We start from the raw sequence: 17,977 nt of genomic DNA, 5'->3' as shown, positions 1-17,977 counted from the left end.
AGACTCTTTCCCACAAACCAGCAGTACAAAAACTCTTGCACCATAAATCAAAATGTGGAAACAATATATCCTTTTAAATTTGGATGATGAGTGGAAGCGCAGGGAGGAGTGACGGGCTGCTTCCCAGTCTCCCTTCCATGCTGCTGATGCTTCCAACCCCTAATCTTGACTGCGGATGCAAATAGTCTAAAAAACGTCCCTACCAAACATTTGCATTTAAACAAATAGATAAAGGTCATTTTGAAAAGCTGCCTCCTCATGACTGCAGTGTGAGGTGGCATGTTCCATGTGTCCCTGCCCTCCTGACAGCGTGGTTAAAGCTCCCATCGTGGCACGCCACTCAGTATGGTGCTCTACACTGGGATTTAGCTACTGTAGGCAAATACAGCAGAGGGAGAACAGAGAGGCCTCTGTGTGTGTGTGTCAGACTGCTCAACAGCATCATGGACACAGGTAAGAAAAACTCATTCATATACAACTGCTTCTGCTGTCATTACTATTCTTATGAATACATGTAATTTATAATAGATTTTTCCTTTGCAAAAAAAAAAAAAAGTTTCACTTCTTAAACTTTTTTTTGTTTTGTTTTGTTTTTTGTCTTCCTAACTTTAATGGAGATGTGCTTATTATTTTGCCAACTGGTAGAGAATATAGCAGTTTTTTTGTTTTGTTTTTTTAAATATGTACTGTATGACGGTGTAATTTGTATTTTTTGCTATTATTTGATTACATGTGTGCCTGTTAAATCAGTCATTTCATTTGCTGATATTGACTTCTCATGAGAAATAAGCTGATTTAGTAGTAATGATACATGAAAAGTATCAGCAAGGATAAAGTAAGATGCAAATCAGTGTTTGATATTTGAAAGCTGCTTTTAATATCAATCAGTCGTAGGTTATCATATGCTAATTAATATCGTTTATAACATAATTTTTGGAATGATACCTCACAGGGTGCTGTGCAAAAAGCCATTTTTTAAATTTTAATCTACTTCAGAAAACATTTCATATTTTCAAGAATCTGCACTGGCAGAGCAAAGTTGGGGCTTATCTAAAAGATCCATTCAAAAAGCTGGGATCTTTTACATAAGGTTTTTTGCATGCAATTTCCGTTTGCATAATAAAGTTTGCATTTTCATTGAGTTTATACATCTGCTTCCCAGGAATGTCCCCAAATCACACCAGCACACATTTGAGATTTAGCAATAAGTTGCTACTATGATGCATGCATATTTTGTATTATGTACCTAATCTTTATTCAAGAGTTGTCAAACCTCTGTTTTATACCATTAAAACTCCTCCAGTCTTCCTTCACTGTGAGCTTTATGCAGCTGTTTGTCGTAAATTGCCTCTTTTTTGCAGTCCATTTGCATTGACCAAACCGGAGGCAATTTCCATGACATTTACACATGAATCCCAAAGAGTCATTCACCTATATGCATAAAACTGTGAAACATTCAAATGAACACATTTGTGGGAATGGGTGAAAATTTGTATGAAGTTGTGTTGCAAGTGACAAGTCAAACTGTTTCTGGATTTGTATCATCATGTTCATCATGAGGATTCACAAGCTGTTTTTCTGCTCTGCCTAGAATATTCTAAGAGGGTCTACCAAGGTGTTCGAGTCAAGCACACAGTCAAAGACCTGCTGGCGGAGAAGCGATCCCGACAGACAAATGGGCCGAGATACAGTGTAAGCACAATCTCTTCTAAACCACTTTGCTTTTGTCCTGTCCTGTCTCTCCCCACTTCATTTTTCTCCTAAACCAAACAGTGCAGCCACAGTTGACATTCTGTTGGTGGCACAATTAAGAGGTCGCCTTTTAAAAATCTCCTCTCTTGTTTACATTTTGGCTTGTTTTGTGGACTAACGATCCATGGTTGATCTATTGACCACCTGTACCCCCCCCCTGTCTTTCTGCGCTCAGAAAACCCCTCGAGCGTTCGCAAAGCCAATCTGTAAATAGCTGAGCATGGTGTGTAGAGAGAGACACAAAGCGTTGAGTCCCATCCTGACCTCACAAAAGAAAACTGACACAATGCTCGCAATGGCGACAGCCATGATCTCCAAAAACCTTCCCCTCAGGTGGAGGCGGGGGCGGGGTGGGAGGATTGAGTTGGACAGGTACCATAGAGAGACAGAAAAAGGGCCGCGCAGGAGGCTGCCTATGCAAAGTTTGATCCACACACACCTGCCAGCCATATTGTCCTCTGCCGTGTACAGGCCGCAGACAAACCTCCTATTGTTGTCTCAGAAACACACCCCAACACACACTCTCTCTCTCACACACACAGTCAGAGAAATCAGGCTCTGCTTTAGACATGTGCATGCACAAGCAAGACTGGCTTTTCATCCCTAAACTGCCTGTCAAAAGGCTTTTACAGGACAGTATTCACTATTTGTTTTCTGTTGGCATTGGCATGTCCACTCTATAGATATGCATGCCGCTAACGACTCGGGTAATTAGGGGGTTGTGTGAGAGACAAAAGAGAAGATAGCATCAGATGGAACAAAGAGACAAGTCTAAAAATGTATCTCTTCTAATGCAACACTTATCGTTTTATTGTTGAGAGTGAAATCTACAGCTGTGTACTAAAACCAAAGGGTATCATTTGGAGTTTTGTAACTTCAGTGCATGTAGCAAAGAGATCACTACCACCTGGCCTAATATGAGTAAATGCAGTATGAAGTAGAGTGGGAGGACAGTAAAACAGCTGTTCTGCTGACAGATTGAAGTTTTATTTAAGCAAACGTTTTATGACCGAGCTACTCTGAAAGATGAAATATACATGTGGTTGAGTTTCACTTCAGTTGCCAGATAGACACATTGGCAAGGTCTGACTTGGACCTAGCAAGTGGGTCAGCGTAATGACCTGACATGTTAAATTAACACATGAAGTGGCTCAGAGTGGGTATGTTTCCAAAGCCTGATATATCTTATTCCTCAGTGCCACAGACTTCTATTGTGGTTTCAAATCTATTTCAAATGTAAATGTTTCAAATGTATTTCTACATTAAATATTCACAACTAAATAAGCAACAAAGTTAAAGTTCAGAAAAAAAAAAAACTCACAAAACCTTTGTTATTGTGTACTTAGAGTTTAATGCTCATAATTCTGCTAATCAGCTTCATCAGGGCTGTGTGGGTGTGGTTTGGACACATTTCAATGACAGTGGCCTGGCAACATAAGCAAACAAAACCCCACAGCTGTCATCAGAATCAGTTTCAAACATCGCTGAAGCCTAATTGGTGTGTTGGTGCCTTTTTCCAACAAAAATGAAAGTAAAGCTATAGAAATCATGTGTGTAAAATAACCAAAACTGTTCCAACTTTGGCAGAAAATTGCATGTTTATGTAAGATCTCACTATTCAGAATAACAAGCTGACTGAGAAAAAGGTTTTGAGGGCCTTTAAAACATCAGTGAGCCACAACATTGCACTGGGTGGCATGTTCCTTTATTATCATGAACATGGACACTATAGTTTATTTTGTCTCAATCCCACACACACAATTCTGCTGCTGTAAATGCTCACAAGAAAACCAAATGTGTATTTATGCGCAGCTGCAAATCGTCCCTGACAAATGTAGTTTTTACTCCTCTTGGAGTGAAATTTGCTAAAAACGACAGTGCCCAGCTGTTTCAGAAAATTACAAAGCTTTTTTTTCAAATTAAACTGATAGCATCTACTAAAGCCAGAAATGATTGGTTTAAAAGCAGAATATTGTAACTGTATTTTGTTTTGAATGCATTGTCCAAACCTGACTTTAAACCATGTGTTAGAGCATGTGGAAGCAGCAGTAGGCTGAAGAGGAGACAAACATCTCTGTCAGGGGTCAGTGAGTCCACAGAAGAGACAACACCAACCGCTCAAGACACTAGCTCCTTTATTTGCTCCTCTCTTAAATAGGAAAAACAATCTCTCTAACTGTGATAATGTTGTAAGTGTTGTAGAAGTCAAAAATCTGAAATATCGGGTCATTTTACAGTTGTTTAACCTTTTCTTATAGATGCAAAAATCAGGACAGAAGTTGAATTTGCATCTATATAAAAGAAGAGTAGCAGCACTAAAGTCAGACTGTACGTTTTGAATTAAGAAACAACTCATTTTCCTTCTTACACAGTAATAGTTGAAATCATAAACAATAAAATGCACTCATGTTATGCAGCACTGATGTTTTAGCATGTACCATTACCCTGTACCTGCCACTTGTGACCACAGTTCAGCATAATTTACAAAACTCTCACAATTAGTTTCACAATATAAATGTGACTTCTAGCTACAGCAGTACATTTTAAGTACATTTAAACAACCTGCTGCTGTCTTCTGGGGTTGAATATATATAAAGTAGTTCATATTATTGAATAATTTCATATTTCTTATATCAAGTTAAATGATACCAGCAGACTACAGGCCATAGTTACTGTGTTGTGTGCAGGTACCTGTCCTGCAGTTCAGAGCCTATTCAATAGAAGGTTTACTTGTATGTTTATAAATGACAAATGAAGACCTGATGATACACAGCGACACACAGTAACTAAAGCCATCCACATCTTTATGTGAGCTAATGCTGCCTTTTATCTCTTGGAATAAAAGGCTATTGAGAGAGCAGAGCAAACACTGACCACAGAGGGAGTCTCCTCGTGTTGGGACACGGAGCGCCATGGTGATAATATAACAATCTTACCTCATTTCACTTTCACTTACTTCTCTTCTCTGAACAGTTCTATGGAGATCGTCTGTCCAAGCATGCCGGCTGGTGTTACATAAATAATCTCAGGCTGTGAATGACAGTTAGTGACGTAGAAAGCTGTAGTTAGTGACATTTTAGAGCTTGCAGAAGAATGTATTTGTCTCTCTGGCTAAAATGTTAAATACAGATGAGTATAAATAACGAAGAGAAAATATATGTGTGTGTGTGTGTGTGTGTGTGTGTGTGTGTTCATTAATTGTAGTATGAAAAAGGTGCGACTGTTTTTGAAATTTCAGTGTGCAACAGATAATGGGAATATGAGAATATGAAGAATGTTTTGCATAGGAAGGAAGGGTTTTTCTGTGATATATGGTTAAATTAATCCATCATCATTACCCCACCCTCTCTCCATACAAACACACTCACACACACTCTCTGAGCTTGAACGAGCTGATTTCCATACGCAGCCTTCAGAGATGCACTGAGCCGTACCTGGGCCACATGAGGAAGTCTTGGCACTGGCAAATCACATTCAAATTTTGCCCTCAAAATTTGCTTGCCTCCCAGCCAACATGGGCTTAATATCAACTCTTTCATGTTGGCAATATGCAAATAAGAGAACCTATCCTGTGAAACCATGTCTGTGTGTCTCTGCCCTGCATGCCTCTGTTCTCTGCACAAATATCTCTTTCTAAAGAGACAGATAAACAAACAAGCTTATACGATTAATAATAAGACAGCATAATGTAAATCTTTATATTAAATAAGTCTAAAATATATTATTTATCAAAAATGATATGAGTAGATGAGTCAGCAGACAATAAAAGAATGTAGCGCAGATGAACAGAGCATACATGAGGAACATTTAAACTCTTCAGTCCCACATGAATTCATTCATGCTGTGCAGCCAAACAATGTCAAACTCAGTGAACTTTATTCAAAATTCGAATGCAGGTGGCAAAGTTTGCAAAATACCAAATATGTCGGTCTGAATTTGGGTAAAATATGTATAAGATGATAAACACAATACTGAAAATATTACTATTTGATGTTATGGTGTAACCATAGAAAACAGAGTCTTGGGTTTGAATATTTCATACAGTGTAAACATGATATAGTGTATATATGAAATACTGTCATACAGGGAAAGAGAAATAACAAATTAAGATACAAATATGTATTTTAACACAGTTTCTTAACCTCATCTGGATTTCTAACCCTGTTTTTAGAGATTAACTGTTTTGCAGTTTCCCTTAAATTTCCAGCAATAAGTGAATCATCAAATTGTCATATGAATTAATCTATTTTCAAGAGCTAAGAGTGAGATTCAAATGGCGAATAATGAAATTATTTATATTTTTTATTCAAGAATATGCAGATACAGTAGTGGACTACTTTTTGGAGTATTTTTACATTACTTGAGTATTTCCATTTTCTGCTACTTTGTACTTCTACCTTTCACAGGTGTGTAGTTACTTTTCAGAATAGATTTTACAAAAAACAAAACAAAACAAAAAACATATGATAAGCCTATAAAATGCAATTTATCCTTAAAGATTAATCCAGTGGTTCCCAACTTTTTTGGCTAATGACCTCTTACAAAAAAAATAAGTAACTAGTTGGGGCCCCTCCACATGTTTAAACTGTTGTAACTGTAAATGAGTTTTTAGCAGTTACCCCAGAGAGTGACTCCCAAACTCAACCTTTCAGGTGGTTTCATTAAAATAACCATTTGGCCCAAAGAAACATTATTATATTCAATATTTCACAGAAAAACCAAGATTAGAGAAAAATAAGTAAGTGAAGTTTATTTAATATAGCACCTTTTACAGAGCAAGGCCACAAAGTGTTTCACAAGAGTAAAATTGACAATGAAATAAGACCATAAAAATAGTACAGTAAAAGATATAGTAACAGAAACAAACAATAAAGAATAAGCAACTACATAGCTTAAAAACACACAAAATGCAAACACTGGACACGGTGACATGAGACAAAGGCCAGTTTGAATAAATGAGTCCTCAGCTACTTTTTAAAGGCGTCAACAGAGACTGCAGATCATATGTGTATAGGTAGAGTGTTCCACTGTGTCAGAGCCACCACTTCAAAGGCACAATCACCTTTTGTTTTTAGTCGAGTACAAGGGACAACCAGTAAGCCGTGGTCAGAAGACCTACTGGTGATATAAGGATGGAGCAGGTCAGAGATGTACACAGGTGCCTGACCATGCAGGGCTCTGTATGTGAAAACAAGAACCTTAAATGAATCCTAAACTTAATGGGAAGCCAATGTAAAGATGACAAGATAGGTGTGATGTGAGTCATCCTGCTGGACCTGCTCAACAGCCTTGCGGCAGAGTTCAGGACCATTTGTAGATGGTCCAGAGAGAACTTGCTGAGGCAGATGAAAAGGGAATTGCAGTTGTCTAGCCGGATGATATAAAAGTGTGAATAATCATCTCTAGCTCAAGTTGTGATATCACAGACCTGAGTTTGGCAATGTTTCTTAAATGGAAGAAACATGTACGGGTTAACGATTTGATATGTTGATCGAAGTGCATAGCCTGATCAAACATAAAACCAAGGTTTCTAAGAGTAGACTATACAGCTGAAGAAAGGGACGCAATACACTGAGCAACCTTGGAAGCTATGCTATCTGAAGCAATGATAAGGACCTTAGTCTGATCTGCATTTAGATGTACAAAAGTTGTTAGCCACTTAGGCCTTTATGCCAGTCAGACAATTGTGCAAAACAGATAGTTTATCATTCTCATCGTGCTTAAAAGAGACATACAGCTGAAGATCATCAGCATAACAGCGATAAGAGATACCTTTAAATTTGCTAATAATATGAGAATATGAAAGCAAATAGTATAGGACCCAAGACAGAGCCCTGGGGCACACCACAGAATAAAGCAGCAGTTTCAGACATGTAGGAAAAGCTGAAAAAACTGAATGCAAATGTTTCCTTTTCAACCCCATCAATCATGACCTGTATATAAAGTCGTTAAACCAGCTCCACCTCACCCCAGCCACAATGATAAAATGCTGCTTACACATTATTGTTGCATCAGTATTAACAATCTAACAATGTAACATATAATCAACAATTTCTCTGCAAAACTTGTACTTTTGGTACTTTAAGTACATTTTACTGATAATTATTCTGTACTTTTAAGTTAAGTGGATGTTTAATGCAGGACTTTTACTGGTAATGTAAATTTATATTAATATATTGGTTCTTTTACTTAAGTAATGGATCTGAAAGGATCTTTCTCACTGGTAGAAATCTGGAGTCTTGTCTGCATGTGGGGTCCTGTTCCAACAGTTGAGAAACCCCACATAATTGTATTATAAAAGTGCTTCCGAAATTTATTGGCTTGTGATCCCTTAAAGTGAAGCGATGTCTACTAACTCTCAGTACCAGATGCTTATGTCAAAAAGCAATTCAACAAAAGAGTGACTGCTTTTTTGAATACTTGTTAAAGATCTGAAGAAGAGAATTTATCCTGAACTTAAAGGACCAGTGAGTGGATTTTAGTGGCATCTAATGGAACAGACTTGGCAGAAATGGAATATAATATATTATAATAAGTATGTTTAATTAGTGTACAATCCCATGAAAATAAGAACTGTTGTGTTTTCATTACCTTAGAATGAGCCCTTTATATCTACATATGGTCAGTATCCTCTTCCACAGAGGAAACCATGTTGCACCGCCGTGTTTCCACAGTAGCCCAGAGCGGACAAACCAAACACTGGTGCCAGAGAGGGCCTTTCGCGTTTTTCACGAGTTTCATGGCCGTAGGTTCTCCTATATGCTTGGAAGGGGAGGGTGAGAGGAGGGGTACTCAGCTGGTTGCAATCTGCAACCTCACTGCTAGATACCACTAAATCCTACACACTGGACCTTTAACAGGAAAGACAGCAAAGATTAGAGGGAAGTATGATAACATAAATATAATTTTGTTTAGCAAAAAAGTGTTTTTGCCTGCTTTTCTGTGCTATTTATCATCTTGCAGCCCCTCAGATGAATTTTATGACCTGGTGTGGGGCTTACACTTGCTGACAATTTCCTTTAACAATCTGTTTTTTTAATATGATACTATACTGGTGTATTTTTCATAACAATTTGGAATATATCTCCACAACCTTGGGAACTGTTGAAAAAGAAATCTTTTGCATTTGGCTATGTGCCAAAGTGCAGTGAACTTCTTTCTGTCCACAAATTTTTATAGACTTTTCCGTTGACTTCATATGTTGGCTGTTTGCATAAAACATCATGCAAATCATGTCATTACCAGACTATATGTTTCCTTTTATAATCCTCTCTTATCTTTTTTCTTGAGTTTATGTCTCAGATGTATTTCACCATTTTACCTTTCACCTAATATTTAAAATTCCCATGTTTTGTCAACATGACAGAGAAAACTGAATGTAGAATATGTAAAATAATACTAACTACACAAAGTTAATACAGAATGTGATACTGTACTGTACATGCAATATGTGTACAGCAGTTTGGTATAATATAAAGGAAACATGTGCATTTACATATTTAACATTTGTGTAAATATGTGTGTTGTATTCACATTATATTTCTCTTATTGTCAGGAAATCTCAGTTTGCTAGTTTTTAGCAAATGTTACATTTGTTATGTAATAGGAGGAAATTGTGCATTTGTTGGGGACTATTTTCAGCAGCGGATTAATACACATTTGGTGCTCTAGTAAGTATTTCTGACAGCAGGACTGTGTGTATGGGACTGAGTCAATATAAACTACAGTGAAACAGTGTGGCTCATTGATGTGTTTTAATAGTTTTTGGACAACAATAGAGCTCTATGACACAGGAATAAGACATTCACAGATAATATTGTTACTGTTAGTAGGATCAAGTCATTGTTGGTTTGGGTCTTTTGATGGGATTTGTTGATAATAACAAAAACATAGAATATCACTATCCTTAAAGACACATAAAGACTAATATGGGTAAAGGTACAGTATGTTAAATATAGCTCCTTTTATTAGAACACTTGGTAGAAAATATGTAATTTTCCTTTTTGCAGCTAGAAGAGAAAATAAGAAAAAATGCTGTCAGCGTGAAGACTGACTACAGTGAGACTATCAGCAAAATCTTGATGTAAAAGACAAACCTCAGCTTGAAACATGGCTGTCCAATTTGTTGCTGAAATGGACAGTAGAATCAGACCATATGTTTTGATGTGGCAAGTTGTTTTCTCATGATAAGTCAACCAGAGAATGAGCTTCAGCATACTGCACAGTCTCTACAGTAACAGAGAGTGAGTGTAATTCACTTGCAATTAAAATGGCGTCTAGTCTGTATGCTGTCAAAATAAGTTGTATTACAATGTCATCCTCATGTCAGTCTTATTTTTCTGTCACAGGGAGGATCGACCACTCCACCTTCTTTTGTCCAGATGCCAGGTGAGACTGCAAATTAGTGATGTGCGAGTCATCAAGAAATCGTTAGAAATGAACGACTCTATTTCATTATTTATTGCGCAACTTTTATATTAATTGTATTTGTGGAGATGTGTCAGATGTGTGTGTCAAGTTAATTACTGTGAGAAAAGAAACCACTTTGATGCTTGTTTCAACTCATTACTGGCTGTCCCAGCCCTGAGATGAATGAATCACTCACATGTTCCACACCACAGTCACTAACCATCCATGAATTTTAATTTGTCTTTTTGTTAGTGGTTTACTACTTCTCGATTCTGATCATTCAGTCATGAAATTCAACAGTGTGTAATTTCTGATTAGCAGACTGTGTTGCTATGGATACCGTTCTGATCATAGATGGGACTGACTGCTGTTCAAGTCTTTTAAGCAGAATGACAGACTTGTTTTTAAATGGAAACAATAAAATCATCGTAAACTAATAGTTATTTCAGTTATTTTTTATTACCAATATTTTGTATAAAATAATTGATTTATATCATAAACAGCCATGTATTTAGTGGGATTAAGTACAGCGCGGTGTTTAGTAACATTAATCTAACAGATGTTTTTTAGAGGAAACAATACAATCATTTTAAATTCATATTTTGTGTAAAATAATGTATTTCTTCAATGATGCAGTTGAAGCAATTACATATTGAACCATTAAACACCTCTAGTTCAGTCAGTTTAGTTCAGTTTTATTAGTTATATGTAGGTTAACAGGATCCACGGTACAATGAGATGTGTGGGACAAGAAAACAGGTCAGCTCTGCAAGAAGAGCACTAGTCATAAAATATTGAATATGAAATTAAAAAGATGAGATGACATATAAATATAATATAACCCAATATACATATATGAAAATAGGGATTTATGTATAAAAGTAAAAGTGGCAAGTACAAACAACAGTATTGCACATTGGGTATGTAGCAGTCTTGGCTCAATACCAGCAGTCATGGTTGATCTCTATTCAAATCACCAACATTCTCCAAGATAAATATTTCATGAGATTTATTTATTTGAACAAATCAGGTTTACATGTAGGCTGTAATGAGTAGAATGCTCCTTCACCAGTGGGGGATTCCCCAGGATCTGAATGACTGACTCAGTAACTCCAGTGACTTAAAAACCAGACTCTCTTATGTGAGTGACTCATAAAAACTCCGGTCAGTAAAGAGTCAAACCTCCCATCTACACTGCAAATCAAGTAAAAAATCAAGAAACATGAGCACTCACTCGTTCCTGCCTGCAAGATAAATCTGTCAACACAAACTCTATCAGCATTGTAATGATTAATTACTACGCCTGGAGGAGATTGTGTGTTTAGTCATGTGTACCCGATATGTGATGATCCACTAAAGTTAGGCACGATAAGAAATGAATAAATCCCTGTTTTGAGTGAGATTCAACTCTTCTTGTTTATTTTGTGTGGTGTGTTACAAAAAAATTTCCTAAATAAATAACGATGTTTAAATTGAGAATTTTGGACTTATCATCCTGTTTATTGTTGCCTTATTAAGTTTATACAGGAAGGCAACCCAGGATGCTCGGTTACAATACCATTACACTATTCTATGCAGACTACACATGCCCACAGACACACTTGGTGGAGAGCTGCACTCTACTGAGTGCACTCATCTAGTAATTACTGTACTTAATTCTTAGAGGACCCCAATTTGCAAATTTTAAGGATCTGTAAAATCATTTAGTGTGAACGCTGTGGTTAGACAGAACAGTTTGTTGCCATGATGAAGATGAGGATATAATTTCATATTGTTTTCTGCAGGGTCTCACATGCTGCCCAGCTACTATGGCATGAGACGTCCCTTCATCTCCGACTCAGACTTCTGCCCGTCCACCAAGCAGTTCTCTCCTGATGTCTACTCCTCCACACTCGGGGGTAAACCTCTGGGTTGTGAGCCCTCCACCATGAGCAGCTACTCCTCCCTCATCGACAGCTACTACCCCGAGACTTTCGGCGACTACCGCAGCGCCGCCGCCTTCTCCAGCTCAGGAGGATCCTTCCTGCCCTCGTCGGCCCTCTCGTCCCTGCTGCCTCCCTTCAGTGGAGAGTCCTCACATTTATTTCTGGTAGGATTCAGGATTAGTTCCTCTGAAAATCCAAACCTAATTTACTACACATTTTAGAAACAACTTCATGAAATTAAGTGCTGTTATTGCTGTGATAGGTGTATCTCCCCATGTCCTAAACCAAGTGCATCCTGGGAAAGCCTTCAGACAGCCATGACAGTGAAAAGAAATGTTCAAAAGAACAGCTTCAAGTTGCTTCAACAAGATAGCTGCCTCCAAATATGCAATGGAGTTCAATTTTGAATGCTCAGATCTCAAAATGAAATTGGAGACATGGTCTTTTGTAAACTTAAAATTCAGCCCTAAAGACTTTATACTTTTAAAAACTGCTATTTGTGATGTATGGCTTCATATTTCTGGGTACAGTAAGTTGTTTGTTATACTGTACATGACTCTTGTGGATAACTGGAAACATACAGGCAGCAGCAGACATTAATGGTTCATCTCACATTTCTGTGTCAGTTCTTCACAATAAAAGACCACATGCATGCACTGACATTCAGTACTCCCACAGGAGGAAATGTATCACAGAAGAGACCGTTAAGAGTACAGTAGCCCCAACAGACCAAAACACTGCAATGTCAGCAGACCAGCAGTTATCCATATGTCTATGCTCATCCTCCCACATATGATAAACAGCAGCAACGGTACTGCGTTTGTTTGAAAACCTCAAAGTGGGACACATTTAGTTAATGTATCAACCTTTGAGGGAGTCAGCTAATAGAATGGAAACAAAGACAAACAGTGATGTTTTTCTTTGTTTGGTTGCTTACAAGCAGCAGAAACCTGTGCAGAGGTTCTTTTTGACTTTAATGAATAGCATGCTGCACTGAAGATGTAAGAAATGTTGTTAAAAGCACACAAACTTTGAATATGTGAGTCATGTTTGTTGCCAGCACATCATGAACTTGGGTTTGAGAAAATATGCTTGACCTGTTGATTATGGAATTTAAAAGATTGTTTTATTACTTTTTTTTAGTTTTTGTAGAGGTAATTAAAGAGTTGATTAACCCAAATTACAAAAATATCATATTTTCTCAAAGGGACACTCACAATTTTCACTGCTGCTTCAATTTTGACCTTTCTTTTGTTCTCTTGTGAGTCCCCCTACTTCATTGAGGCCCGATATTAAATAACTAGAGTCCTCTTAACAGTCGTGCTATCTATCCAAGCAGACAGGTTTATTTTCATGTGTCCAGGTTGTGAAATATCCATCTCTAAGGTTTGGCAGCCCTGAAATTTCCATGATTCTGTGAACAAATAAATTGAAGTGTAAACCTTGAATCTCTACTGAAGAAACAGTCCTTATGAAAACTGTGACAGCGATGTTCTGTGAATTGTCCAGATGAACCAGGACATTGTTTCAGAAGAGATTTCGCTGTTGAATTTTAATGTCATTTTTCAATGCTGTGAGCACCACAAACTAAATGCCATTCACTCTCATTACATTGAGGTGGAGGCAGATATCTCAAAACCTGGGCAAATAAAACTGTATGATACTTGTGTTTAAGAACATATGTTTATACAAAATATAAATGATATCATGCCATTACAAAAGAACTGCTGTTGTGATATGCGGCTGGCAGTTTGGCAGTATCTGATGGTGAATGCTTCCTTTAGTCAGTGGAGGAAATGAATGAATGAATGAATGAATGAATGAATTCATCCTCTCCTCTCTTGTCTCTCTACTTCAGAGGGACTCATGGGAGCAGTCGGTTCCAGAGCCAGTATCGCAGGTGGAGGCTCTCTGTCCAGACAGCCTGACCTCCGTCAGCGTCCCGCCCTCCATGCCCAGCCCAGAGCCCCCTGGGAGTCCCTCACAGTACCGCTCCCCCAGCCGAGGCACCTCCATGGGCCCGGTGTCCAGCAGCCAGCCCTACACCCTGCACTCCCTGGAGGACGCTCACTACCACCCCTTAACCGCCAGCAGCTCCTACGCAGTCCCCTCCTCCTCCTTCCCCTGCCCTCCCTACATGAGCAGCCCCGTCAGCGACCTGGTGTCCAAGATGGTGACAGAGGAGGCAGCCGACAGCCACGGCAGCCTCCCCCCCAACGGCGAGCCTCACTCCTCCTGGGCTAAAGAGGATGGAGTGAGCTCCTGGTCGCCCTATGAGATCAGGAGGACCTACTGACTGGATGAGGGGCCAGAGGTTCAGAGGAGGTTTTACAGACATTAACACAAATCAGAATAAGGTGGAGACGAAGGAACATACCACTCTTCCTCTGCTGACACCAGCTTTATGAACTCAACAAGCACTTGACTATGCAGAGATAATTCACAGGGAGGTTTTACTTTTGAAGGCTGTAATTTGATAGTAGGATTGTGGTAGTTCACCAAGGTTTTCTTGTTGCAGCCTGATCGGATGGGAGATTCCTGCTTATTTGTATGAAGAGTAATGTCTTTTTTATTTGATGTGTATGAAAAGGAGTGGACAGTATGGACATGATAAGCCCCAAAACTAATAGGGCCATGACATCTCATGATGTATAATAGGAAGATTTGTTGTTGTAATAGGAAAGCAGGAGTGCATGTTGCATGTTAAAAAATCTTAAATGCTTCAGCATATTAGTGGCCCTTATTTAAGAAGACGTCTTAATAAAGAATTACTTAAAGGTTTTTCCAGTCTGTCTTAAAACAACAGTCTGGTGTCCATATGACCACTGAGAGAGGTTTTCCTTGCTGTAATCATTCCTCCTGTTCAGACTGGCTATTCAAAGCTATTAAAATAAGCTGCCTGCTTGTTTTACCTGATTTTATTTGTTTCTAATTTAATGTCTATTATTTTTCATATTTAAATTTGTGTTTTACTCCCTTTTAGTTTTATAATGTGTTTATTTTTTATGGCTTTTAGTTCTTTTTGACCTCTCTTTTTTAAAAATGTGTTTTGTTTTTATTGTTAAGCACTTTGTAACTGTGTTTTGAAAGGTGCTATATAAATAAAGTTTATTATTATTATTATTATTATTATTATTATTATTATTATTATTATTATTAAAAGATCCTTCAAATGTGTTTTCAATGTAAGTGATTGAAGCCACAGTGTGTCCACACAATCATTTGGTGCAAAAATGCATTTAAAAGTTGATGTGAAGCTTCTATGAAGCTTCAGCAGTCTGAGTTAGTCTTATCAAGTAGATATCTGTTGAGCTGTGGTGGAAGTATAGTAACAAAAAGAGGAACTTTAGCACAAAAAAGACTGTAATGTTGAAAGATTTCTACTTGATTTGACTCATTTGGACGCTGAAGCTTCATATTAGCTTCAGATAAACTTTTAAATACATTTTTGCACAGAAGGAGGACTGTGGATTTTGTCCCCCAACACTTACATTCTAAGTACATTATGAAGGGATCTTCTAATGGTCAGTATGAACAGGAGGAATGATTACACCAAGAAAAACCTGTTTCAATGTTCATTTGGGTACCTGACTGTTGGTTTAAGACAGACTTGAAAAATTGTGAACCTGTCCTTTAATGTAGGTGATAAAACAACAATGAAGAGCACAAGAAACATTATTTATGTATGACTATGACTAAAATAATCATTGTTCATCTGTCTCATAAGACATATGAAATTAAATATTGTTGTTTTTTGCTGAGGGCCCCTGGATCCAAAGCCACTAACACTTTATGTTAACCCCCCTATTTAGCACCATATAAACAATGAGTAAATGATTAATATCACACTGTAGTGGTGTTGTAAGCAGATGATTTTTAAGTGTTTATTGATGTCTTTGTTAACAACTTTAACTAAAAGCTAAAAAAGACATGAAAGCTCTTTCAATGTTTCCTCTTATCAAGTTTTATATTCTATCATAGATCTTATAATTGGGGGGAAAACTCTTCAATTTCAAATCACTTTCTAAAAATGTTTGAAGTGAGCTAGCACTCTTCATAATGAAGTCGTTATTTATATTTGCATTGACTTCATAGTGTTGAAATCATTTCAAATGTGAATGCATCACTTGCATTTCTTCACTGGGGGTTTATTAATATGAATGTCAGAATAAAGTATGCTTATTATTGCTTACAATAATGTAGAGTGTAGTGTGTAATGAAGCATTAAGAAATTAAAAAAAGGTTTCTAATGTCATGATATGGGTTTAAATTTGGTTTTATTTTCTTATTTTATATGTATATATATATATATCTTTTTTAATGGTATCTGATATTCACTGGCTGATCAACAGTGTGTTACAATGACCACCAACTGTGTAAGTTGGTAAGCTATTAACTGTGTAAGGCAAGTTTCAATCTACTGAAGATCATCAAATGTTTAAACAACATGTTTCATAGAAGAAGTTATAGATGACATTAATAAACACTTAGAAACATCCTTATATCTGCTTACAACTACCCTACAGTGTGTTGTAAGCCATTAAATTATATTCTAATTACCAAAAATAATTAATAATAGAAATATACAACTTAAGGTCAAAAGCAACAAAAAAGCACACACACAAATAATAAGTCAAGAAATGACTAGATTCATATTCTATAACCTTGAATATGTGCCCACATATCATAATACTTGGTGATTGAAGTGGAAGCTCTCTCGTCTTCAATACTGTTGTAATATTGGCTAAAACATATTTTTCTATGTGAAGACAAACGAGTGTTTGACTTTTACTGTTTTTCTTTTGCTTGTGAGGCATCATCTTATTCTAGAGGCCATCACTGCAAAAAGGCACAGGAAGCTAAATGATTTCAGTTAAAGCCAGCTCTAGAAACATTATGAAATTGCTGAAGTTGGTTTATTTTATTTCTGTTAGGAATACTTTTTTCCCTTCTTCTTCTTCTTCTTCTTTTTTTATTTAAAAAATGTTCTATATGTTGTGTAGAAATACTACAGGTGGGACTAAAGTGTCACCAAAAGCCTTTTCATAATCCTTCTTTTTCATCAAGCTCTTGCCATCAGATAAGTATTAAATTATTAATTGTCTATTTAATTAACCACCACTGTTTGAATTGAGTAACTCCTCCCAGTAGGTTTAATGTTTTTCTAGAAACTGACTGCAGAGAGTAAACACTGATTGAACTGTGTATCTATAACATGCCACTTTCCCAAAACTTAATTTAAAGGAGTTGTTATGTTTGAATAAGTGAATAAAGACTTAAATACTGACCAATTCATTTTTTATAAAGCTTTAAAAGTAAATCCACGCACTGCCACACACAGCCACGAGGGCAGCTCAGTTGGAAGAAGTTCAGTTTTCTGACCACTAGGTGGCGCAGCGCTGCTGCAAGAGGAGACAGAAAATACATGGAGGTAATGAGAGCAGTGAGCTGAGGTGGAAAACACTTTATGTGGTGTAATGTAGTGAGGACAGAACTTTATTTCAAAAACAAAGGGCTTGGAATGAAAAAAGAGGCCTTTTTAAAGTAAAATGTAAATATTTAATATTGATCAAAATGTTTTATTTTCTTTATGGAGTGGGAATATTGCTGCCACTGCTACTATTAGTAATAATCAGAATAACAAGTAATAATAATAATATTAATGATAATAAATAGTATGATAAGTATAATAAGTATAATAAGTATAATGATAATAATGATAATACCGGGGTTTCATGAACAACTTTCTCTGTAAGACAGAAATGCTCCAGATGTTTACAGCTGCTTCAATACGACATAATTAGTATAAACTATGTTATTTTTGCTGTAATCTGTAATAATTTAGGTACTTGTTATGTGCGTCTCACATTCTGAAATCATGCAAAAGTTAA

The 17,977-nt window shown here is 37.0% G+C and overlaps 1 protein-coding gene across 1 annotated transcript; it reads left to right on the top strand.

Moving 5' to 3' along the window:
- Positions 1 to 259: 259 nt before the first annotated feature.
- Positions 260 to 17,741, top strand: si:ch211-213d14.1 (POU class 2 homeobox associating-factor 2). Its single transcript, XM_067593908.1, has 5 exons — positions 260 to 453; positions 1,592 to 1,692; positions 10,101 to 10,140; positions 11,946 to 12,250; positions 13,945 to 17,741. The coding sequence occupies exons 1-5, from the start codon at positions 444 to 446 to the stop codon at positions 14,380 to 14,382; spliced, it is 894 nt and encodes a 297-aa protein (XP_067450009.1). The 5' UTR covers positions 260 to 443; the 3' UTR covers positions 14,383 to 17,741.
- The last annotated feature ends 236 nt before the right edge of the window (positions 17,742 to 17,977 follow it).

Source organism: Thunnus thynnus, chromosome 7 (genome assembly GCF_963924715.1).
Source record: "Thunnus thynnus chromosome 7, fThuThy2.1, whole genome shotgun sequence".
In the NCBI taxonomy this organism is placed as follows: domain Eukaryota; kingdom Metazoa; phylum Chordata; class Actinopteri; order Scombriformes; family Scombridae; genus Thunnus; species Thunnus thynnus.
The sequence above is the reverse complement of the archived record's forward strand: the minus strand, read 5'-3'. Positions and strand labels throughout refer to the sequence as shown.